General features: G+C 37.5%; 1 protein-coding gene across 1 annotated transcript; it reads right to left on the reverse strand.

Annotated features, from left to right (window-relative positions):
* Nucleotides 1-1,441: 1,441 nt before the first annotated feature.
* LOC120769496 (developmental protein eyes absent-like) lies at nucleotides 1,442-26,662 on the reverse strand. The gene is made up of 5 exons (XM_040096526.1): nucleotides 26,591-26,662; nucleotides 15,987-16,033; nucleotides 2,219-4,129; nucleotides 1,906-2,150; nucleotides 1,442-1,827 (listed from the first exon to the last, which is right to left on the reverse strand). Exons 1-5 carry the CDS (start codon nucleotides 26,660-26,662, stop codon nucleotides 1,646-1,648), a joined length of 2,457 nt encoding a protein of 818 aa, XP_039952460.1. The 3' UTR covers nucleotides 1,442-1,645.

Here is a 26,662-nt window from a genome sequence, read left to right on the forward strand (position 1 = left end):
TTTTCCAGAAAATTGTCATTGCTACTTTATAAACTAATTGGATCAACTTTAAAATACTATATTAATAATTTTAGAAATTTAATATTATAATATTATTTTATTAATTATTAAATTTGATTTAGCCTGAATATGCATTTATACAGATTGGTTATTATGTACTTAATTGAATATTTTGTTACTTCCCACCGCTAAGTACTTATGTAACGTTGAAATTTTACAACTGACATTTCTAGCAAATATTATAAGTTTATATTTTTTTATAAACGTCAAGAAAAAATATGTTTCTTGAGTGATAACTGACTAATAGGTTACCAATCATACAGAATCATCAAAACGTAAACAAGAAATTCAAGAGAAAAAGCTAAGATTGGATTAAAAATATTTTCGTAAGAAAAAACACTCTCTCAAGTAACACAATTTGAAAAAAAGCGTCTAAAAGCGTTCTAAAACAAACATTGTTAGAATTATTTTTGGATTTTTCTATTTTTTTTTTAATTCTTGGCTCTGGGTGAAAAGACGTCATTCAGGTTTTTGAAATGAAAACTGGTCAACTGTGCTTTGAGATATGAATTTTGTTATAGGTATGTGATTATCATTGCCAGATCGTTACAAATATTTGGAATTGATTCATATATTTTTGAATTATTGGTTGGTTCACTAAGTAATTTGACAAATTGAATTTTTCAGCAATCTCTCGAGTATGTTACCAACCACGGCTTCTAAAGACCTGCCAACACGGCAACCTCGTCCCGGAAGACGTTTTAAAGTCGTTATTGATAACATAAGATCATTCAAGATCGATATTTGGCGGATCGAAGTTTTGCAAACAAATTTTGGCCTTGGCATTCAATCTACACCATTGCCGTTCCGTACACATCACATAATTTTCGCATTGCTTGAACTGCATTTTAACCTTTTTTTATAGTAAAAGTGGAAAATATGCCAATAATGTTGATATCGAACTTCAATCTTCGAAATTCAAAACAAAAACTTTATCAACAAATTTATTAAATTTCTTTGCACACAAACTTTGCTATATCAGCTGTTCAAATATTTAACGTTATATCGTTTAAGTGCGAAGTTGGCTGCGGCACAAACTCGATAAGTTCAGCTGCTGTCAGCAAACGAAATAACTTGGTGAACGACCCAATATCATAGACGTTTTAAGTAGTTGACTTAACAACAAAATATTGACATTAAAAATAATTTTATTACTATTTTAGTTAAACTGTAGACTTAGCTTAGGCTAGGAAGTTTTGTGTAGGCATAATTTCAATAAATATAATACAAATTAGAAGAGACATTTTTTCACACTTTCTCTAAGTTTCGTCTGTTCGAGACGCATTTAGGCAACAAATAAATTTTTGTTTTTTCTCTCTGTTTTCAAAATTTCATGTTTATTTTAGTTTATTTTATTTATTAATTTATTTAATAGTTATACTTTACTTTTACTAAATACAATGATTAAGTCTTTTAATCTTTAGTGCGTACATTTGCTTAGCTACAATAATATTTAATTTACATGCAAGAGATTTTCGCTTAGTTAAGTAGTTAAGCAATGTTAATATTAGATTAGTCATCATTTAACTCATATTTTTTACAGTGTAATTGTCGCGCAATATACCCAGCAGCAGCTGCGCGTCTTTCATAAGAAACCCATGTCGAGCGCCGTGTAGAGCGCGCGTATATCACTGTGCGACGATATGCGCCAGAAGGGGAAATTGTACGTCTTCGCCGCGTTCTCCTCCTCCGTGCCATCGCCGATCACGACGTAGGTGCCCTTGCGCCCGAAACGCGTCATAATGCGCTCGAAGCAGGTGTCGTGGCCTGCAAGCAAAACGAAAAGAGAATTTGTTTAAAAATAAAGTAAATAATAGTGCATTATTGTTGTAATCGAACACTCACCGATCTTGTGTGCGCTGTAGATATTTTCAATGGAAAAGATGCCGCCGAGCCCGAAGAGCAGTACTTTTGCCAAGGCGGGCGCCAGCTGTGTCTGCGTCACCAACACATTCACGCAATTCTCGCGTTGCGCAATCATATTCAGACACTTGGTGGCCAGTGAGGCCCAATTGTCGGTGGCCATCTCGATGTCCGAGCGTATTTGCAGCCATGCGTCGCGCTTCTCGGGACCCAACAGGCCGCCAACACTGTGAAAATAGGAAACGAACAGTTAGTAAACAAATTTTCCTTTAGTGATCGCAATAGCGGTACTCACTTTCCCCTGTAGGTGTTGTAGATCTCCTTGATTTTGCGATATCTGAACGCCAGTTTGCGCATCCAATCGACGCCGCCACGCACGCCGGTCGGCAGGCAGAGATTTGGCGGAGCGCCAGGTGGTGCACCCGAATGAAAACCGTCCGTCGCGAAATTGTAATTGCTCAGATCCTGCCCGTTGTCGTCGGAGGACACATCATCGATGTGCACCTGATCACATTCCTCGATTTCGTTGAAGAAGAAATGCGTGTCGGCCATATTGAAGACCATCTCCTCCATGCGGAAAGCGATCGTCAGCAGCGTGCTTTGGTCTTTGGTGTAGCGATTGGCGAAGGAACCGGAGAGTAGCGTATGGAAAATGATGATCGTCTCATCCAGATCCCAGATGAAGACGCGTTCTGGCGGCTTGGCCGCATCACTGTTCGGTGTGTCTGATGTGGTGCTGCGCGTTGGACTCGGCTGCTGATGGCGTCTTCCACGCGAGCGCCCACTCTTGCTGGTGGGCGTGCTCTTGGCATGTGCCGCCGACGCGGCCGCCGTGGAGTTTGTGCTAAGCGTTGCCGCGGCAGCATTTGGTGAGATCGGCAGCGGCGAATGCGGTGAATGTGTGGCATGCAACACCGGTGTCGTCGAGTGCGTGTCTGTGGGACTCTCGGACAAATTGGAAGCGCCCACATGAAAGCCATGACTGGCAGCACTGGAACTGGGCGAGCTGACGGCGGCGTATGGTGAGTAGCTGGCTGGGTTGTAGTAGTTGCCGTACTGATCGTTGTAGTAGCCACTGTAGTCCTGTTGCGCCGCCGCTGCTGCTGCAGTGCCGAATTGCGCGAAATTGTTGTAGCCGTAAGCGGTCGGGTAGAGCTGTGAGGAATTGTTGTTGCTTGCCGCAGTGGCGTACGATGAAGTTAAGTACGGCGAACTGGGTTCAATTTTGGTAGCGGCACGCGCCGCAGCCGTTGTGTAGGGTGTGCCGTAGGTGGAGTAGAAGGGTGGCGTATACTGTTGCATGCTGTTATAGTAATTGTAATAATCGTGTTTGCTGGTGTCGTATGCGGCCGCCGCAGCTGCTGCTGCAGCTGATGAATTCACCGCCGCCATGGCAGCGCTGGAGGAGGAGTTTGTCCCAATACCCGCCACACTGCTCTCCATGCCACTCAAACCGCTGACACCGACCGATGAGCAACTGTAGATAGAGCTGTTGGCGGGCACGCCACCATTGCCCGTCATTACGCTACCGCCATCCAACTGTGCAGCGTTGCTACCGCCCAGCCCAGACTGCGTCTCAATCCCAGCGCCGCCAGCATTCACATTAGATGTGCCACCACTGCCGCCGCTATTATTTAGACCCGGACTGCGATTCTCCGACTTAACAGATGTCAAATGCGTTTCAGTTGGCAGCCAGTGCGACATTCCCGCGCCACCGCTGCCAGCCACACCAACACCTAAGTCGCCATGTCGTCCCGCATTACTTAGACCTGTTGTAGCATCGACTCCACTCGACGCCCCTTCAGCCGTCGTGTGTGGATGCTGATATGTGGAGAAACTACTGCCGGGCGACTGCGTGAATGAAGCGGCAGCAGCTGAGTTAAGTGAAGGGTAGGCGCTTAGTCCGGTTGATAGGCTGCAGCTTGAATTCAGGTTGGGCGCCGCATTGTAGTGGCCGCTGAGTGACGCCAGCGAAGTGATTGTTGGTTGCAGCGGCTGTGATTGTGGTGGCAGCGTCAGTGGGCTGCATTGACCGGACGTAGCGGAGGAAGCGGCGCCAGCTCCGCCCAGCGGCGACTGTGTATGTGGCAGGGAGTGAGGATGAAGTTGTGAAGTATGGTGTTGAGGCTGCTGTGACTGTTGTTGTTGTTGATGTTGCTGTTGCTGCTGATGATGCGGCGATTGAGCAGTGGTTTGAGAACAAAGGCTGGAATAGAGAAAATAATATTTTTTTTTAGAAATTTACGGTATGTGGGCTTTGTTTTATTGGTATGAATTAAGAAAGGACCAATATAAGTAATGCAACTCAACTTTACATTAGAGTTATAAGCGGCGCTAAGCTATATAACACACTGCCCAAGTATTACTCCCTAAATCTGACCAAATTTGACTCGAACTGGTCCCCTCAAACTGCGTCCATGAGCCGAATGGATACACAAATTCTCAGATTGGTATAACCCTTCTTTAAGTGCGTGGGCAGTTTGATCTTCATACGTCAATATATGTGTGTTTTGGGAAGTCTACTTTACCACGAATACAAGTATTTGAGTGTCACAAAGCATTCAGTGAAGTTCGTGAAGTCATCGACACTCATCTCATGCGTGTCGTCCAACCATCTCGGTTAATGGCAACGAATGGCATCGAAAGAGTTAAAGAAACAGTGTTTGAAAGTCGTCGTGTTGCCATCAGAGAGACAGCAGAGGATCTCAACATCGCTTTTGGATCTGAATTTGGATCTCAATACATTTTGGTTTATGTTTTGCTTCAGTGCTTCAGTGCTAGACTCATACCAAGTGATCGGAATGTTTTGCAAAAACGACGTGGAGTGGAGTTCGCTAGAAGGATGCTTGAGAATTTAGAGTCCATTCATCAAAATCAAAATTCGCTGAAGACACTAAAACGAGCTTACCGGAGGCTTGCAACATTGACGTGGAGTCGAGTTCGCAAAAAAGATTCTTAAGAATTTAAGAGTTCGTTAATCAAATGATACCTTTGGGAAAATAGTGATGTGACGTGGATTTAAGAAGATGAAGCTGTTCAAAAATTTAGCTCAAGAATGAACCGAAACTGTAAAACTAAAATTCGGTGAAGACACTGAATACGATACCAGCCGAGACTTATAACAAGTGTGTATATGGAGGACTTGATTAAGCGTCAGTATACTTGTATTGGCTCAAAAGGAGACTTTCTAAGAGATAATAAATATTTGAGTTAGAATTCATGAAAATTTATTTTTTAGATGTCAGTCCAGACCTTAGTTGGATATACTTTCAGGTATGTTCCGGTTACTTCGATTAAAATTCATGAAAAAATAGTAAGTCCAGATCTTAGTTGGATATTCTTTCCGGTTACATCTTTTTCAAAACACCAATTTTTTAACAATTTTGTTTTGGTGGAAACACTGAGCTTGAGAAATTATGGTTCCAGATCTGGATTAAGTTACAGATCACAACCGTAAACTAAATATGTAAGCGTTTTTAGTAATACTGTGATAAAAATTTAGGAAGAAGGCTCAAAATCTTTCTATCCCTCGAGTGGGATTACAGTTTCTTCATTCGATTTAGAAATGTTTCAATGAACTATATTCATCTTTCCAATACATATTCTTCAACGCTAAAAGTATAATATATTCCTCTAAGCGCTTAATGAACATTTTAATGGAATTTATCAAATAAGTAATCAAATAATTTGACTGTTTATATTTTATAGGCCTCTCGTATCTGTATATTTTCATTTTGATCTACTCTACAGACAAATCACCAAATTGGAGTTAATGTGAGCTGAAGTCCCACAAGCCAAATGGGCTAATAAAGCCAAGAATTATTACCCAGAGTTCCAAGAATTGCTAGTGAATGGCAGTGAACTATGAGAAAACCGGACACAAAGAATGGTAAATAAAAATATATAAAATGCTTAAACGTTAAACGTAAAGAAATAGAAAAAAATAAATAAAACAAAGGGAAGGATAGAAGTAAAGTAACAAAACGCTGGAGATGTCGCCAACGACGGCAACGAAAATGAGCAATAAAAAATCAATAACTCTTGGCACAAACATAAAAATCAACATAAACGCTAACAACACTAACAATAATAAAATAAATACAACAACCATAGCGCACAAAGAGTGAAGTGGAGTGGAGAAAAAACTAAACGAAATGGAAAGCCTGAAAAGGAAATTAAAAATAAACACTTGAAACATGCATGTCCAGCAGAAAAGTCAAGTGTGCCATCCTTAAGCCGAGCGAAAATAAAACGGTGAAATACTGTAACACACATGTTGCTTTGTGCAGATGTGTTGTAGATTATTTGTATGTATGTATTTATACGTGGGCGCACACTTAGATTGCTGTCAAGTGCCTCTAGCGGCGGTTTTAGAGCCTACAGGCTCACGTATACATTTCTACACACACATATATATACATATGCACAAAAAATTAAACTAAATAGGCGAAACTATGCAGAATTACAATAAAAAATTGTAAAACTCTTCGCATCCTAATCATCTGCTTCGGTCCCATTTAGCGACACACTTGACTTGATCCGTTGCCCGTTTGGCTGGACCGTGCCGCGCTGGCGACCACGTGTGAACATGTGCGCGGCAAATGTTGCCTTTTTATCTTCTGCCGTTTTGGCCGAAATTTGCCACAAGGCATACACAAATAATTTTATTTTTATTTTTTTTATTTTTATTATTTCTACCTTCCACTATATACTATATGAGATACAAGTACTATAACCTATAATATACATATGCATGAAGATGAAGTGAAGTCTAAAAGTTGTATTTAAAGTCGATTGATGACGGTTATAAATTTAAGTGACATTAAGCATATACAAACATATGTATCTATAAAGACATATGTACATACATACAAACGCTTATTGTATACATCGGTACTATACCACTAGCGTATAATTTTATGCATTCAACTGGATGATGATGATGATAATAACTCCAGTTAGAAATTATTGACCGTTGACCGCTAAACATCATATCATGTCAGGTTGATTGAAATTATTTTGGATAGTACATAAATGTAAAGAGTGGTTCATAAAAGGCTTAGTATAAAGAGTGATCCATTTCGAGGTTCCCAACTTTTTGAAAAGAAAAAACACAGAAACTTCAAATCTAATACGGAGTGTTTATTATCACTCAAAAGAACATTATTTGGCATTTATTTTTTGGAGAATATCGTTTTCTAATGTTGGCCACACAGAAAAAAGTCTAACGATGTGATATCACATGATCTTGTTGGCCAAACGACCGACCCAAAACGTGAAATTATCTGCTCACCGAAGTGTTCTCTCAATAAATCCATTGACTGATGCGATATGTGGCAAGTGGCGACGTATTGATGAAACCAAATGTCGCCGAGACCACGAGCTTCAATTTCAGACATCAAATAGTCGGTTATAATTGCGCGATAACGATCGTCATTGAAGGAAACGTTCTCACCGGCATCGTTTTTGAAGAAATATAGATCGATGATTCCACCGGCCCACAAACTACCGCGAAACCTTTGTTTTTTCTGGATAAAAAGAATCCCTTCAGGTTTTTCTTTGTCCCAAATGCGCCAATTTTGCTTGTGTGCATATCCTTTGAGCCAGAAACGGGCCTATTCGCTAAACAAAATTTGGCTCAAAAACGTTGGATTTTCTTGGAAATTTTCAAGAGCCCGTAGAAAACGATGTCGCTTGGGAAGGTTGGTCGGGCAGTTCTTACACAAGCTGAATTTTGTACGCTTTCAATTTAAGATCTCAACGTAAAATGCGCCAAGTCGTTCCATACGTCAGTTCGAGTTGCTGCGAATGACGCCGAATCGAGTCTCCACGGTCCAAACAATACTGAACATAAATAACATGACAACTTCAAGTATAAAAAGATCTTTCTTTTGATTTTGATCTGAACAACCTTTCCGGAGATTGCTCCGTTGGCTTGGGCAATAAGCCATGCCAAATGATGTAAAGATAATATATCGAATAAAATAGTTTAGCACGCAAGAACTTGATTATGATCGTGAAGTTCGTATGGGTGCTGCATGCTATAGTAATCCGATATATTTGTGGTCGGTCCCAACCAATAAGCAGGCTTTTAGGATGAAAAGGAGGTCTGGAAATCTTAGATTACGATCTCAGGATCAAATCCTGATCTCAAAAACAGGTAGCCATGTCTAAATCAATTATCGCTTGTTTTTTAAAACCCCTAGTTAATGTTAGAAATAAATTCCTAGCTATCTTCGGCTACTTGAAATCTTAGCATACATACATATATGGAACTAATTATTTATTAGGTTGGCCGAAGGAGAAGCGTTGTCTTTGTCGAAATTTTGTAGATGAACAATACGAAAAAATGTCTTCAATATGCTTTTGTTTTTTTTTGTTGTTTCAAAAATGTCAGGACATTCACTGAGGATGAGATAGGAGCCACGACCAAGGTCGAAGGTTTTGCATGCCTTTCTTTTAGCAAAAGAGCAACTGTAACCAAATATTCAACCAATATGTTGAGGCTCGCATCAATAGTTGGGTATTTATTATTGCTGCTCCCAAAGCCACAATTAACGCTGGATGCGTCATTTTGATGCACTATCGTAGGACATCATAATCTTGCAATGCCGTTTAATTTGTGTTCTCAATGAAACTACTTTTAACCGTTATGCTCTTTGTGGTCAGCATTTCAAGGTTTGATGGTTGATAGGTGCGTAATTTTCTGTGTCTGGCTTGTGATAGAGCAAGGTATTCCAGAAAAAGTGGAAAAAAGTTTCCGAGTAAAGTGGAAAAGAGTTTCACAGAAATTCGAAAATAGTTTCCGTATTTCATTCTAGATTCCAGGTGCGGCAAAAATTGTTATATGACAAACCCATTTTTAGCGCTTGCTCTCCAAAAGACCAGGGACCCTTTTACTTTAGTACCTGTAATTTTTTTTATACTATTTCTGGACCTATTTAATAAGCGTTTGGTTTTATCCTGTCATACCTAGACCATATCTGCTTTTGCTTCTTGCAGCTCGTTATAGACTTCCATTTGCTCTGAGCTATTTGTTGGTTCAAAAAAGAAAGACTCAAAAGCTTCATTTTAATCGTTTCCATCTGGCGGGGTATTAATTCCGTATCGGATTCATCTAAAGAGGCTCCTAGCTTTGCTTGGAATCAATCTGTGTTGTCAACAAGGAAAGCATTTCCGCCTGCCTATCCGTGTATATGGTTGCTTTACTATATGTATCCCCCGTAGTTTTTGAATTGAACTCTACACTATACCTAGTACTTCCGGAAGAGGCTGGCTGAGTTTGTTAGACGGATCGAAAGAGAGATGTGAAGATCATTGGAGTATTCGAACATACTTATACCGACAAAGTCTAAACCAAAACCAGTCTATGAAACAACTCCCAATTAACTCCCTGAATATCCAATAATATTTTTGGTAGATCTTTCGCGTATATACTACATACATACATACATGTATAATTAAATAGCTCTCAAAAAAAATATGACTGATTTAAATCATTTTGACTAATAATTATTATTTTTTTGACACTATAAGATTTTTCGATACTCAAGCCGCTGCTGTGCCATTCAACTGACTGTTACGCGACATGACAATTAATCAACACACTTTAGCAACAAAAAAAACATCTAACACAACAACAATGATAACAACATGTAGAAGGAAAGGAGCGCCGAGAAAGAGTTTGGCGCTAGCCATAAAGAAATTTGTTATAATTTTTCAAAATTAGAAACTTACAGCTAATTGAGGGGATAAAACAACAACACCAACAACAAACACGACTAATCATTTTAGAATGACATGGCAATGAGACTCCCGAAAAAAGTTGCTTGTGACATTTTTACAATGGAATCTGACACCTGCATGCTGTGGCGTGTGGTTGACGAGGCAAGCACACAAGCACAAAAATACACATTCATACATACATACATCCATAATTATATGCATACACACAATTACATAACTGAGCAATCTGCATAAGTCACCGTATATGAATGAAATTTGTCATCTGCCGTAATGTGGGAGAAAGGGTGTTGAGGTGGACTCTTGTGCGCTCCGTTTACACACACACTCACATGCATATCAATAGGTACCGTTAAACGATGAGCATGGGAAAATATCTGACATCGTTTTTCTTGCTACTAAAATTGGTCTGACGATCATTTTATTCAATTCTGCTCAGCTGCTTGCCGGCCTGCACTCTGTACCCCCTTCCTGCTCGGCTGTGTTTGTCTCGTGCGCTACTTCTACATATATGGATACACATACATATATACATATGTAAATATGCATAATTGTTCGATGATAAATGAAGTTCATTGTCGTGCCGCTGTTCGATCATATTTTAGTTGTTGCCATTTGTTGTTGTAATTTAATGCATAGGTGCCGTAGCTAATGCTGTTTGTTGTTGTAATGAAATTCAATAAATGTCTCCAAAGCGTCAGAAATATGAGTGGGAAAATTGTACGGCTTCATTTGGTTACAAGCAACATTAGTCTATGCGTGATTGTGTATATGTGTGTGTTTGTATAATCATGTTATCGTTTGTATGTACATACATAAGTATGTATAGAGCTGTGGCGGTGATTAATTTAGTTAGGTGAAATTTAATAGCTAATGTAAAGTTATTGAGCACTTTTATTATTATTTTTATGTTTTTTGTATGAAATACAGCTGTGCGTAAAATAAATGAATCCAAATGCTCATTGGTTTCGTGTAAAATATTGTGGGAAATTAGTAATTGTTGCAGCTTTCATGGATGTGACACTTATTTGTTAATTTTAAAAATAAAAATTTAAAATTTTTTTTTTTTTCTGAGGGTTGCCAGAGCTAAGTACATACATTTTGGGAACAAACGACTTTTCTTTTAACAATTTGGTGGCCAGTATATTTTGAATAATTGTACAATGATTGTATTTGCTATATGTATAATCTGATCAAATTTGACCCGGACTGCTCCACTGGAGTCTAGTATATTATGATTAGATAATTGTACAATGCTTGTATTTGCTATATGTAAGATCTGATCAAATTTGACCCGGACTGCTCCACTGGAGTCTAGTATACTATGAATTATTGTACAATGCTTGTATTTGCTATATGTATAATCTGATCAAATTTGACCCGGACTACTCCACTGGAGTCTAGTATGTTATGAATAATTGTACAATGCTTGTATTTGCTATATGTATAATGTGATCAAATTTGACCCGGACTGCTCCACTGGAGTAGTATATTATGAATAATTGTACAATGCTTGTATTTGCTATATGTAAGATCTGATCAAATTTGACCCGGACTGCTCCACTGGAGTCTAGTATTCTATGAATTATTGTACAATGCTTGTATTTGCTATATGTATAATCTGATCAAATTTGACCCGGACTGCTCCACTGGAGTCTAGTATATTATGAATAATTGTACAATGCTTGTATTTGCTATATGTAAGACCTGATCAAATTTGACCCGGACTGGTCTACAGCGCGTTGATCGAATCGACAAAAAAAGATCGATATTTTAATAGATTGGTGCAACCGTTTATAATCTTTATATGTCAATTAGTGTGTGTTTGGAAGCAGTTTATATAGAACCCGAAAGATCTGTCTGGTGATTTTTTTTACATTGAAACTTGTTTTTTTTTTGAAATTGTGTGTTTCTGATGCAATCCCGGCTACGTTGTCGTTGAAAATGTTGCAGAGTATCTTGGAGTGTCTAGTATTTTACGAACCCAAGTTTTTCAGTAGCACAAAGCATTCAGTGAAGATCGTGATATCATCGAAAACTTGCCTTTTGCGAGCTCTGTTAACCACGATCACCGATAAAGGTACAAAAACGGTGCTTGAAAATCGCGATGTTGTCATATTAGAGATAACAGAGAAGCTCAAGATCTCTTATGGATCGACTGAACATATTTTGTTTAATGTTTTGGGTAATGTTTTGGGTATGAAAAGCGTCAATGCTACACACACATTTTGCCAAAATTACATTAAGAAGATGTCGTAAAAGAGATACCTGACAAGATAACTGGGGATCCTACATTCAACGAGCAGAGCATTACTAGTGGTGAGTTTATGAAAATGACGTAGAAACTGTTCAACAATCTAAGGAATGGCGCTCTAAAATTGAGCCAAAACCGCAAAAATCAAAACTCGTTGAAGGCACTGGATTCTATCTCCACCGAGGCTTATAACAAGTAGATATGAAATTGAATTAACCGTTGGCATGCTTGTATTGGCTGAGGATCCCATTCTAAAGACGATAATAAAGATTAGTACTAAATTGAGTGGAGTATGGAGCCATGTGTAGAAGTTCACGCAAGCGAGGAAAGTTCTCATTCAATTGGAAGACGATTATTTCACATACAGCTCAAACAGCTCACGACTTCCTATCTTAGACCAAGTATCATCTGGGAAGCCAAAAAACGTCCGTTTGAAGGCGAACTAAAGTGAGAAGTACTCCCCAGGTTTATGCGCTGGGTTGGGGACGCGCCCCGTAAAAAAAACACCCTCAATGAAGAGGACACAAAAGCATCGGATGATAGACCCCCTTCAAACTCGGTGTCTACGCCAATAAGGAAGAAGATTAAATTGTGTGAAAATAGAGTTTTTTACAGTCCAGACCTTAGTTGGATATACTTTCAGGCGTGTTCCGGTTACATGTACTCGACTTTTTCTGCCACCCCGCTCATAATTGTTCATATATATAACAATATATTAAATACTTTATACAAATGTCTTATCATATATACATACATAACTAAACATCAACAGACATGACCCAGGAAGGCAAATGCCTTCGTACCTCTTTATTGTAACTTTTTCGTTTCAGCATACTAATCCCTTAAGTAGTGGGCGCATCCTGCATCTTGCCGAAGCATCTGCAGCAGGTTTCTATAGCCTACACAGACACATAGTATATGGTATATTCCACAAACGTATGCGCATGCGCAGGCGTTAAGTGTTAAGCGCATTTCAAATGCTTAGAATTCTCTTTTTTTTTTGTTTTTTGCTTTAATTTTTTCTAGCCTTATTTAAATGCCCTACGCCTGGCTCTCGTGAAGTGTTAAAAATACTGAGGTTGTGTGACACTTTTTCTTTACATTTATTCTATTTGGTGTCCTTTTTGTTTTCTGATTTCACTCGTAAACCGCTTAGGCGAACAAGTACGGCAACGAGTGCGTGTTCGTAGCAATTGAAAAGTGTTTCGGAAGATTTGTGACATAAATTTCTATGAATTTCTTACACATGTTCTTTAACGGGCGAGTGCTTGGTTTTGTAGGCGTGTGAGTGTATGTGTGCGTATGCAAAATGTGAAAAGAACAGGCAGTGTTTCAGTGGAATTTCTAAGCATTTTGTTACACTTTTTTCTTTACAAATTTGAGATTAATATTATTTGTTCTAAGTGCTCATAAGGTCGTAAGTGTTTTCGACTTTTCCAAGTGTGCTGTAAAAGTATGCGCGCATAATCGTTGAAATAATTATAAAAAAATCAATTTATTGCTCATGTGTTGCTGGTTTTTGGAAATATTTGAAGTGGTCTGGTTTTTATATTCTGATTTTAAGCTGTGAATTGCATTGTAAAATAATTAAAGTCACCAAAAAAAATTTTTTAGGTGCCACTTTGACTGTTATTTACGGATTTTTTAATCGATATTTGTTAGAAAAATATAGTTTTTCGTTTATGTGCGAGACATTAAGACTGCAAAAAAGTTCCACGAAAAAGATGGCCGGTGATTATTCAAGAAAAAGGTAACTTAAATACCAAAATTATCTGAAAAATTATCCTTTACTCTTCTCTTAATTTTTCTAGAATATCAAAATTCCCTAAAAAATGTTATTCTTTACTCTACTTCCCGATTTTGATATTTCAGAAAACGTGAAGAAGAAGAAGTAAATAATCAACAATCAAACATAAATAAAAAATACCAAATATTAGAGGTCAAACACCAAAAACCTCAGACATTATTTTTAACGTTCGATTCATCAAAATTTGGTGAGTTGCGAATAGAACAAACAACTGGTATAAACGACGTACTATATTCGCACAATGAAAGCATATAACAAAGTTTTATACCATTTCAATGAGGTATCCATAACCGCCTGGAATAGATGGTATACCAATAGAGCACTACTATGGAACCTGATATACGAGGACACCGAAAGATGTGAAAACAATCGCATTTGCGGACGACATCATAATAGTAGCAGTAGCTTAACATCTGGATGACCTCGGGATAAAATGCAATGGCTGCATGAAAGGTTTGCGCCGATAGATTGCTATCATGAGTCTAGAGCTGGCTGAGCAGAACACAGAAGTCTTGCTCATAAGCTCCAGGAAAATTGAAGAAAATGTATGTATGAAAATGCCATAAGAGAAGATGAGATTACGTCATAGCCACAGTTGAAGTACTTTGGTGTAATAGTGGACTCAAGTCTCAAATTCAAGGAACACTTGGCACATACAACATGTAAAGCAAATAAAATCTATAATGCTTTATCTAGAATTTTGGCAATTTAAGGTTGTGTGCGTTCCAGACAAAGATTTTTAATGTGTTCAGCCATACTGGGCCCAATACAATACATACAAGTATACAAATATCGTCATGAATTTAGTGCATATTGTCCGACGTGTATAGAGTGAAACATACTCTATCATTGCCCTCGGTTTTCAAGTATAAAGTAAAAGCTGAAAACCACACTTAAAGGTAAACTCATGGTGGAAAAATTGACTGCACTTATGTATGTGCGAGTCCTCTGTAAAATGGAAAGCTGTCAACGAAGCGGCAGCTCTAATTATGACAAGGTGCAGACATTTACAACAGATTTGGCGTCAGTCAGTCCGTACAATAGAGGACACTTAAATGTCTTTTTCTACCCCATGAAGTAACACTTTGTCCAGTGGTCTTGCGGGGGAGAAATGAGATGGGCGTATGTAAGGTTTAGCGAATTAAAGATTCGACGACTTTGAACTGTGTCACGATGGATTTGAAAAAATATATGTAACTTATATCTATATTTTCGAAATGAAAAATATAAAAGTATTATTAGGAAATCAAAAAGTCAAGTATTTGAAAATACTATATCGAAAACTCTTTCCTAGCTGAGATATTCTAGTATAAGGGGGAAATTCATACAAATGTATAGATTTGAAGAAAATTTAAAATGCCATAGAAATATATCCGGAGAACTGCTCTTTCATTAAAAGCAAACGAATTCTCAAGTCGTTTAAAGTTTCAGGTATTTTAGGGGCTACATGGGTTTACCTCAAACTTTAACCGACTTGAGAATTCGTTCGCTTTTAATCAAAGAGTATTTCCAAGCATATCTTTCCATGGCGCTTAACATTTATTTTTTCAAATCTATATTATTTATACTTACTAAATCCATGTAACCCCTAAAATACCTGAAACTTTAACCGTGTTGAGCATTCGTTCCCTTCAGGTTTCAAAAAATCGAATCTTTTTTTATCGTCTTATTCAATACTACAACACCTCTAGAATATTGTCCTAAGTCTTCAAGTTAATCCGAGTAATAGTTTCGGCGACACAGCCTTGAGAACTTGTGCGCTCGAGGCTAGCTAGGCTAAGTGCGCCGTCTGTAAACGTGTTTTTTTCGAAACTGTGTTTTTTAAGTCGCTTGGCGAGATTTCTCTAGAACTACTCAACCGATCTTCATGAAATTTTACACAGGTCTTTGAGATACAATTCTTAAAGACTTGGACGAAGGAAACCAAATGCGAAATTTTCACCGAAATTTTCCTTTTTTTGTAAAAATGCTTGCCAAAAATCCAGTTTTTAGTTTTCGTCCAAGTCCTTATAAGGAGTTATTCTGCCAACGCGGGTGCATTTTTTTTCCGAGGGCTTACCGGAAATGGTGTCGCAATGGACAAGTTTAAAAATTTTTGTCATAAATTTCAGAATTTGTTTGTTAATAGTGAATGTTTGAAATAATAAAAAATATAATAAAATATTTCATTTTTATGTCTCAGAAAACAATTGTTGAATAAAGCTGTTTTTTATACGACAAAACCCCTTAAGGAAATTTTAATTCTTATAGTAAACTTACCGATTTCGTTCATTTGTATCCGTGTGCTCTGTTTTGGGACGTTTGACCTACAAAAAAAAAAATATTAACATTTTTAAATAAGAAAAAAATGCTAAAATTCGAATAACTCTACATAACTACATAAATACATAATTAGTATTGAGTGCCTATTGACAGTATTTACACCTCAGCGACTTCAGGAATCATTTATAAAAAATATAAGGTCCACATATAAATCTAAACAAATAGTATACAACAAAAACAAACAATCACAAATTTTCACAATATATTTATAATTTTCATATTTATGCGATTACTGTTGCATCGGTAAATTGCATTTAGCCAAAGCCAAAACCGCAATAGGTGCTCACGCCGTCGCCTAAGCGTTCCCATCGCTTTCTTATTTTTTTGTTTTTATATAAAAATATTTCAGTGTAAAAATAAATAAAAAGCAAATTGTATAAATGCTTGCATAAACCTTTGCATTTTCGTTTACATTTGTGCGCAGGGCATAAACAAAAGCGCGCAAGGCGAATTTACAAAAACAAAAAACACCAGAAGCTACCGCCTTCGCCTTGACGGCAGTCAGTCAACTGACTTTCGAGCGCGCAAGTGGCTGACAAAATGCGCCGGACTGCATTTGTTTATATGCCAACGGTATATTTGTGTATTATGTAGTATTTGTCACATTAATTTATTTAATTGTTTGCTGTGTTTATTTTGTTTCTAAAGCGGCGACTTCTGCATTGACTAGCGAGTTTGTGCCTTTAAATGCAAGTTTATTTGCTTAATTTTGTTTATCAATTTTCTCACTTCAGTTCTGTGTGAGAATGCATTTATTTATTTTTTAACTACATACATAAAAATATATATGTACATAAGTATATAGATGTTATATTTTTTATTAATTTTTTTAGTAATGCTACTGATTTTTGCTGATGTTTGATTGCCTTCCTGGAAAGCTGAAGTCAGTCTGTTCTTTTTCAGGTTATAAGTATATACACATATACTATATATGTATATATTCATACATAAACATAAATATATATATACATACATATGTGTATGGTAAGTTTCCATATTTGTATTTTGGTATGTTATAGGCATAAACCTGCCAGCGCCCAACACCAGTTGCGTCAATATATTTTGCGATTTTCAATATTTTTGCTTTTTCGGTGGTTTTTGTTCGTTCTGCTAAATAAATGTCTGCTCCTTGCGTTTATTATGTAAATTCGTAAATTTTTTTTTATTATTTTTGTATAATAGTTTTACTTTTATTTATATTGCTTAGCACATGATAATCGTGGGAATTTTTCATGTGTCTGCTGGCGTGTGGAAACGTAAGCATTAAATGCGTTAAATAAAGTAAATGAAAATGCTTCCGAAATTTATCGGTTTTGCATAAATTACAATTCATTGTGGAGTAATAAATTTTTCGTTTATATTTTGACTAACTTTCTTTAAATATTGGGTAGTCGAAAGAGTCTTTTCGTATTTTGTCAATAGATGTCGTTGCAGTCGTATATCTCAAAAGTGGTCGAGCAAACTGGTACATATTTGATTATTTATTTATTGTTATAAATAAAAAAAATAAGTTAAAACTTGATTAGAAATGCGAAGAGACTTTTTCGACTACCTAAATAAAGGTATAAAACAATCGTGCTACAAAAATGATTTTCAATTTATGAAAGATGATATTGTTGTTATTGTAACGGTTACCTAGTAACCTTTAGAATGGTAAGTATAAGCTAAGTCGTTATCGAGGTCATCCAACTGTAGGCCCAGGAAACGCGCTGTTTCAGCGAGGTCGGACCATAGGGAGAGGGGTGTCAGATGTGTAGGGTTATGAGGACATTTAAAGATGTGGTTAGTGTCATACGTGACTCGTTGCACACTGGACATAAGTATATTTGATATGTCAGTGTCGAATCTGGATAAGTAGGAGTTTAACCTGCTACAGTATCTCAAACGAAGTTGTGCAAGAGTCACTCTCGATTCTCACGGCACCTCGAACTCGTCGTCTGCAATGGGTAGTGCTTTGACTCCAAATACGCCATTCACTGAAATGGATTCGATGTAGGTGTTAATGGTTACACTGCGAATGATCTAACCTCGTTTGAAACGGTAAGTTTTAGCTTAATTTATGGGATATCGCTTGCATCGAAGTTATGCTCTAGACGGCAACTTTCTTGGATATTAAAACCGAATTTTGCAAGAAATGCTATTTGATCTAAAATGCTACCAACAGGTTAGCTATGTTTGTAGATGTGTAATTTTCGAATAGTTAAGTTAGGTTAGCTTAGCCTGCTAGGCAATTAGCTACACATAGACCAGTTTCGGTCCCTTGCTGGTTGGAGTTCCGTTAAGAAGTTCATTAGAAGTTATCATCCTTTTGTATGCTTGACACGAATTTCAACAGACTCTGTGGCATCACTAATGTACTCTTGAAGTGTCTCATGTCGTGAGATCCCAAATGCCTAAAACATTGTCTTGCCAATGCGTGTCAAGTAAACAATAAATGCTTCATTGTTTCCCTGGCGCCTTGACGTTTCGCCTCGACATTTCCTGCAGTCTTCTTCTGTGCCGCCACCAGACTGTGCACGGTGAGTATTCCAATCGTATTCCTACACTTCATTCTATCGAGTACCAGTAGGAACTTTTTATATTTCTGATCTACCGTTTTACACATAATTTTTGCAGTTTTGTGGCCAGTTCGATCGTTCCATGGAATTTTCATTTTTCTTGCCCTGCTCCGGTACAGATCGTCGCATAGACACTCGATACCTTTGTGGCCTGGCACACATTAGAAGTGAATTCGCTAATTTCTGGCGACACTCACCACTGCTGCCATGCTTTCCAAGACACTTCTGGCCGTTATAAGAAACGAGTATTGATTGCTGCTTGGCTGTCTACGTAAATGCTGACTCTGGAGTTGTCTGCTGATACAGCTGAGGCTAGTTCCGCGACTTTCCCAGTAGCAAAAATGCTTAAAATCTGTAGGCAGCTTAAAATGCTGATATAACTAACTCGAAGAGTATAACCCCGCAATCGATACTTACCAAACCGTACCCAAGAGATAAACTTAAAGGTTCTGAGATATCTATCTTCAATATTTTATAAGGTTCCTTTGAAACAAATGATAGTGGTAAAAGATTTGCTCAATTTGCACGTACGCATTCCATTCTAGTATGCTAAAGAACTATTTTCTTGACCTCAGTGCTTATATACTTATATAATTAGATCCTAAAACATATAATCCTGTGTAAGTACCTAACTAATATCAGCAATACCGAGTAGGGTAATTAAAACAAAAAGAAAGTAAGAAGAACCGTCAGTCCAAAATATCGAGTTCCATCAGTCAAAATTAACCTGAAACTCGCCGCAGTAAATGCAGCGTGTTAAAAGTGTAACGAAGGCAGCTGAAATTAATGAGCTGCGCACCGGTTAACTGTGTAACAATTAAATTTTGTAATAACTGTGCATTTTATACGATTGCATGGCTGTACAAACCAAGGCACACCCACCTACATTGATACGCACAAATACAGAGGCAACTAGACGGTGTTAAAATTGAAATTGAATTTCACTGGAGCAAAACGAAATTGTCGCCAAGTCAATACTGTTGCTGCGCATGCGCAACACCATGCGCCTCTTTGGCCCTAAAGCGAGTTGGCCACAAAGGTTACTTGGCGAACGACGGGAGGCATTCGACAGATTGGACGTCACAGAAAGCGCGCGACCACCCAGTGGTTAATGTGAGCGTACGAGTACTGGCCTATGGAAGAAGATGGCACCGGGAAACGATGAAAATATTGCTTAATTTAGTTTGTGGCGTTGCCACTAAGCAACGCTGTGAGGATGGTTTGAAGAATAACATGTGTTCCAAACGGTCATTTTTTTATCTGAAAATCTAGCTTGATAAACGGTTTTTTGTTAGTTTTCAATGGTCTGCTATTTCAGCGCGAAAGCTCTATGCTTCAGGTAGGCAATACGTCCTTAACTTACTGCCGAAAGCTCGCAAGGAGAGCTTTGATACTTTAAAATCGCACCCAAAATCTACACTTTTCACTGAAAGCTGGCAAAGAAAGCTTTCATACTTTCAACTCCGAACTCAAGCTGAAAACATTTCACTGAAAGCTCGAAAGATACCTTTCATACTTTAAAGTCGCACCTGAAGCTCAACACATTTTATTGAAAGCTCGCAAAGAGCGCTTTTTAACTTTAAAGCTCAACACTTTTCAATAAAAGCTCGCAAAGAGCGCTTTCATACTTTAAAGTCGCACCTAAAGCTCAACACATTTCACTGAAAGCTCGTAATGAGAGCTTTCATATTTTACAGTCGTACCTAAAACTCAAGTCATTCCACTGAAAGCTCGCAAAGTGAGCTTTTATACTCTAAAGTCGCACCTGAAGCACTACACTTTTAACTGAAATCGTGCAAAGAGTGCTTTCATACTTTAAAGTCCATCCAAAAGCTCAACACATTTCACAAGTGAGTTTTCAATAGTTAATCCTTAGCTATGTATGTAAGTATTGTTTTAATAATATTTTATTTTTGTTGTTTTGAGAACACAACAGCATCTCATGTTTGTCACATTTAACTGTCAACTAATTTATGGCGCAAGCGCGTACGAGAGGCACGTTAATTTAACAACAACCAATGTGCCTGCCTGGGGAAGACCAGCGAGTGCCCCAGCAGCCCTTAACCCACGGCAGTCAGTCGCAGCAGCCAACAACAACAACAATACTGTGTAGTATATGGCAACAAATACCTGTTGGTGACCATTCTTTAGCTGATTTTATTCTTATTTTTGGACAAATGAAGGCACGCACACACGAACATACATACAGACAGATATATGTACTTGTGTGTAAGTTGGAATTTTTTGTCGCCTGCTAAAGCGTTGTTGCAGCGAACTAAAATTCCTTGTGCGCGATCGTAATCGCTTTTGTCTTTACGGCTTATGATTCGGTTTATTATTATACCCGATTTCTTCGGGCGCAGCGCGCACTGATAATTTGTTGTAGTCTTTCCTTTTTCATGTGTGTGTTTTTGTTTTTTTGTTTGTGTGATTCTTAATGCTATGTGCTGTGCACTTGGCTTGTTTTATTGGTGATTTCATTCGTGTTGTTCGGCGCTGATAAGATCGATAGTTAGTCAGCTCGCCTTATTTCTCTCATTTTTTCTCGCTCGCCTGTGCGGTGTAGAGTTATTTAAATTCTTTAATTTTGAATTATGTTGCTTGCGTGACAATTTTTCTGTCGACTGCTGCTGCTGCTAATCGCCACAGCATTCCTGTGACATTGCACGATCGCATCTTCGCTGGCCACTACGCGCTTGCGCTGTGCTGCGGCGCATGCGTGGTGAGTTTACGTTAATTGCCCGGCACACACACCGACGGCCGCGTGTGTTGCGCCTTGTGGTTGCACGTTGCACGCAAGGATCGTCGCGAGAATTGAATCATAAATTACAGGCGCATAAGCGTGGGGTCCGCGCGCTCCCAAATGACTGTCGTTCAGCCATAGCGACGTCACTCGCCAGTCAACCAACCTTTGCTACGTCACTCGCCAACGCGACTACGGTCCTTACAATGTGCAACGACGTCGCGTAATAAGGTGAATTTCATGGAGTTTTGATTTTTCCTCAATATTTTTTCGTTTTCGCTCTGCGAGCCGTGCCTTCTGCGAAGCCATCTTTTGACAATCAAAAATTATGGTGTGTTGAATTTTTATTGTCGCTTGATGATATTGATTTGTCGTTGTTGTGATTATTGTTGTCAGTCTTTGGTGTGTGTGCTGCCTGCCTTTATTTCTTCTCTCACTTGCCACTTGTGTAAATTTTTCCCTGATTTTATTGTTGTTGCTCTTTACTTGTGTTTTCTTTGTTGTCCACTACCTCGCTTTTATGTTTTTATCATTTTATGGTTTGTTTATTGATTTTTATTATATTGTTTGGCGTTTGTTCTTCTGTGTGACACATGTATGCACGTATCTTCAGACTCTGGCGTGTTACTCTCACGTTGTTGTTGTAGTTTTGGGTCACATCTTTAGCTGCTCGCCAATTGATTAATGCCACCGTGTCAACATGTTTGAGAATTAGTGTTTTTAAATTTGTTTTCATCCCATTTTCTTTCACTTCATATTTTGGGTTTTGTCATCATTAAAGTCGCGATGCTTAAATCTTTAATTTACGACAAAATAATTGAGCAATTTTTTACTAGACTCCAAGGAATATGGAATGAGGAGTGAAAGCTATAAAATTATGTTGTAAACAGACTTAAAATGAAGCCAACCAATTTGAGCACTTAACTGATTTAAGACTACTCTTTTTAGAATAACTGGAACTCTACCAAGAACAGAAGTTTAAAAGTAAACTCAAAAAGTTCTACAAAACAAAAGTCCTAAATATAAAATCTGATATGAGAAATTTCAAATATTCGGTTCTCATATAAGAAAGAAAGTTGTATGGAAGAAGGTGAGGTGAAAATTATCCAGCTTTTGCATACCTTCGCCTAACCAGGAGGCATAGCCAAGGTTGATATTAGCCGCCTCAACAAATTTGTTCGACACAAAGCGATCCATTGTTGTTGTAACAGGTACCTAATCTCAGTTAGGATGGTAAGGATTAGATAAGTTGTCATCGAGGTAATCCAGCGGTAAACCCAAGAAGCGTGCAGTTTCGACGGGGTAGGAACATAGGGAGAGGGATGTCAGATGTGTAGGGTTAGCAGGGTAAACAAAAAGGTGGTTAGTGACATACGGAGGACTCCTGATTCTGGATCAGTAAAAGCTTAATATGCTACACGATTCCCGCAGCAACTCGAACTCTTCGTCTGCAAAGTGTGTTGGTTTAATTCCAAGTACGCCATTCACTGAGAGGGAGTCGGCGAAGTTGTTAATGACTCCACTGTGAATGGCAATCAGTACATGTCTGAGGTTTGTTGTGTTCGAGGTCTGACCGTCATATTGTTTTATGTCATCGACGTAGTTGAGGAAGGACCACTTAATGCTACTAGGTGGCGGTTCCGCTCCAAGCAGGTGACTGCAGTGATAATTTCTGCGAAAACATTTCAGCAGAAACTGCTTGGGGAAGCTCTCGATTGCAGCGTAGACATCGTTCGGAGTTAGCTCGAGCTATCTTTATAAGCTCACTGTTAGACTTAAATTGAGCATATTATGGGAGCTATAGGTGCCACAAGCTAAGCAAGTAAGATCACTCTTAGGATCGACCATTCAACCTAACCTAACTTAGGAGTCTAGTATAATTAAGGCACCCTCGGCCTTAAAAAGGTTGAAATTATTGAAATTCATATCATCTACATATATTGATGGGAATCAATGGATGATAAACTAAAAGTTAACAGAAAATAACTTCTTGTAGATCTAATAATTTATCAGTCCCTTAATTATTTATAAATCCTTGTCAGCAGTCATACATCACTACATATTAATAAATCGTCTAAATGCAAGTCGATGGACTCTCAAAGAAACACCTAAATTTTGAAAGATCATTGGTAGAACGTGGAGGATAATATATTTGCATATTTTAGCTCTGATCTCTATCTTCCAGAGACTAAATAAATGAGGATGATCAAGCACTGGAGCGGTAATCTTTGAGTTCTGGAAATGGTTCCGAATTGATTAATGATTCTGATAAACTTGCTTCGAAGATTAGAGGACAACATAATGTTCTAAAAAGTCCATCAAATTGATAACTGGCATATAATAAACATATAATAAGAATGGCTCTCGTCTTGTATAGCTTATATGTAATACCAGTCTCCCGTTTCTCAATCTTGGATCTCTTGGAATCTTACCTCGAGGATTTGGAGAAAACATTATCCTTTGAAAAGACCAATTTGAAGGTTGATGACTAGCGTATACTCCGAATATGTTACAAACATCAGTGATGTTTAGATGGACTACATTTTATACTCTCTCAGACATGCTGTTAACGAGAACAAATGCTTTAATGAGCCAAGATAAGCGTTTGATGCAATTAACTTGCTTTTAGCCGTAAAACTATCAAATTCTCACGCGAAAATTATGCACTCATGAAGAAGCCAATTAAGCATATCTTTCAAATATTTTTCTCAGTGTAAAAGCTTCACACAATCGTCATAACTTTCCAATAATTTATGCTCTAGTAAAATTTTCCACATTCGCAAATCTCATTAAGGGGCATAAAATTCAATCGACTGCAGTCCGAATGCGCTTGTGCTCGATCGCCATGTAAGCGCTTACAAATACTCACTCGAGCAATTTAGCAATTAGTTGAAGATTTTGTTTATGCTATTGAGGACTTACGCATGAAGTTGTTGTTGCTGAAGGTAATTAAATGGTGGCACTTGTGTGCTCGTAGTTTGAGTGTGTTGCATGCGATTTGAAAAGTTGTTAAAGAAGATCAGCAAATAGAACGTGAAGGAATCTCAGACTTTAAGCCGTGAAGTAAGAAAGTAAAAACCAACTTGCTCAAATAATGAATTTTTATTTTATTTGACTAAGATTTCAGTAGTTCTTAAGTAAGGTATTTGAAAAAATATCAAACAAGGTTTTAAGTTATGTTAGAATAGGTTAAAATACCATGTCTAACAAGGGTCTCACTTGAACAGCTTAGTAAGTGTTTTGAGGCTATTACAAATTTTTTTAGGCGGCTGATGTCAGTTTCAGCTATATCTCCTGGTTCTCCAAAAATGTGATTGCTGAGGCTTTAGCAAGTGAAAATTCTCAAGTTGCCCATTTTAAAGAAGATACTATAGGCAATCGAAAAAATATATACATATATTTAAAGATGCATTCATCTCGAGTAAAGCTCAATATTCCTGGGAATGATATAGATAGATCATAGTAATTATAAACAAAGTCCTACCTGCTTTTATTCATGAAGTCATGACCTAATCTAAGTTTCAATCAAACGTACCCTACAAACATGAATGCGTAGAAACTATAAGTTATCATAGATCAGAGAACCATTATACTGACTTGTAAACTATCCTATTTTCACAATGCTACTCCTCAAGCCCTAGGCACGCGATCAGACATCCATTCTACTGTCCTATACATTAAATACATATATGGTTACGAAGCTCTGAAGATTTTAAGAGTTCTGACTATTCATGTTATAAAGCTTATGGTTTAATCAAATATATAATGTAGAGTTTAATCTAAGATTTGTACTATACATAGATACCTTTCGACTCCTAAACAATATATTTTGTTCACTAAAAAATTTCGAGATTTTCTAAAATAATTCTGAAGATGCATTCGAGATAAAAAAATCAGCATCGTTTAATAATCATGGAAAATTTTAAACCAACGAAATTCCAGTTCTTTGATATTTCTTTACACTGAACAGGGTATATTGAGATTGTCATGAAGTTTGTAATAATAAGAAAGAAACGTCCGAGACCCTAAAAAATATGAAGATGCATAGCATACATATGTTCATCGTCACATAAACGGCAAAATAACGTATCATCAATAATAATATCGAAATTGAGTTTTTTATTGCTAACGATTCACTACAAACTGTTATAAATTATATGTGTGGTATATAATTTTCAGCTTCCGCTGTCAGATATAACCAATACATAACCAACATATAACCAAAATTTAACCATTTTATAACCAAAACTCACTTTTTTTTCAATATGAGTGGTTTCTATTACATCGTTTTTTATTCGCCTGCAAACTTATGAAAAGTGAAGTTAAGTTATTTTGCATTTTCGGGGACGGTATATAATTTTTCAGCGTGACAAGTTGAGTCGATTTAGCCATGTTCACCAATCTACCATATTCGCGAACCAATGCAACTTTGCATACGTTCTTTTCTCTACAAGAAGCTGCTTATTTTTCGGAACCACTGATATCGGACCACTATAGGATATATGTACATATGTAGCTGTCATACAAACTGAACGTTCAAAATTAAGTTCTTATATAAACAAGTTTTTTAATTGACGAGATATCTGCACCAAATTCAGCATTACTTATTTTCCAAAGCAACATTACAATATTCGAAGAAATTGTTCGGATCGGACCATTATAGCATATAGCAGCCATACAAACTGATCAAACAAAATCAAGTTTTATATGGAAAACATTTTTATTTTACAAGATATCTTCACTAACTTTGGCATAGGCTATTATGCAAAACAACGCCAACATATCCGCAGAAATGGTTCAGATCGGATTACTATAACGTATAGCTGTCACACAAACTGAACGTTCAAAATTAAGTTCCTGTAGGAATTTTTTTTTTAATTGACGAGATATCTTCATGAACTTTGGCATAGATTATTATGCAAAGCCACATTACAATATCCAAAGAATTTTTTTAGATCAGACTACTGTAACTTATAGCTGCCATACAAACTGATCAAACAAAATCAAGTTCCTATATGGAACCTCCATTGCTTGTGTAGAGTATTTTAGCTTCGATGCAACCGAAGTTAACGTTTTTTCTTGTTTGATGAATATATTTTATGCTCACTCTTCCTCATAGTGAGTTTATATGGATTTGAATAATACAAATGTATCTGCACTAAAAACTATCGCCTTCAAAACTTTCCCGTAACTTGGCCTTAAATCAATTGATATATTTTGGAAAATCATATTTTAGGTACCTTAGGTTCAATCATTTTTTCAATTAGCCCACATCTCGGTGCAGAGTAACTGTATGGCATTAGGGTGACCAT

The sequence above is a fragment of the Bactrocera tryoni genome, chromosome 2 (genome assembly GCF_016617805.1).
Source record: "Bactrocera tryoni isolate S06 chromosome 2, CSIRO_BtryS06_freeze2, whole genome shotgun sequence".
NCBI lineage: Eukaryota > Metazoa > Arthropoda > Insecta > Diptera > Tephritidae > Bactrocera > Bactrocera tryoni.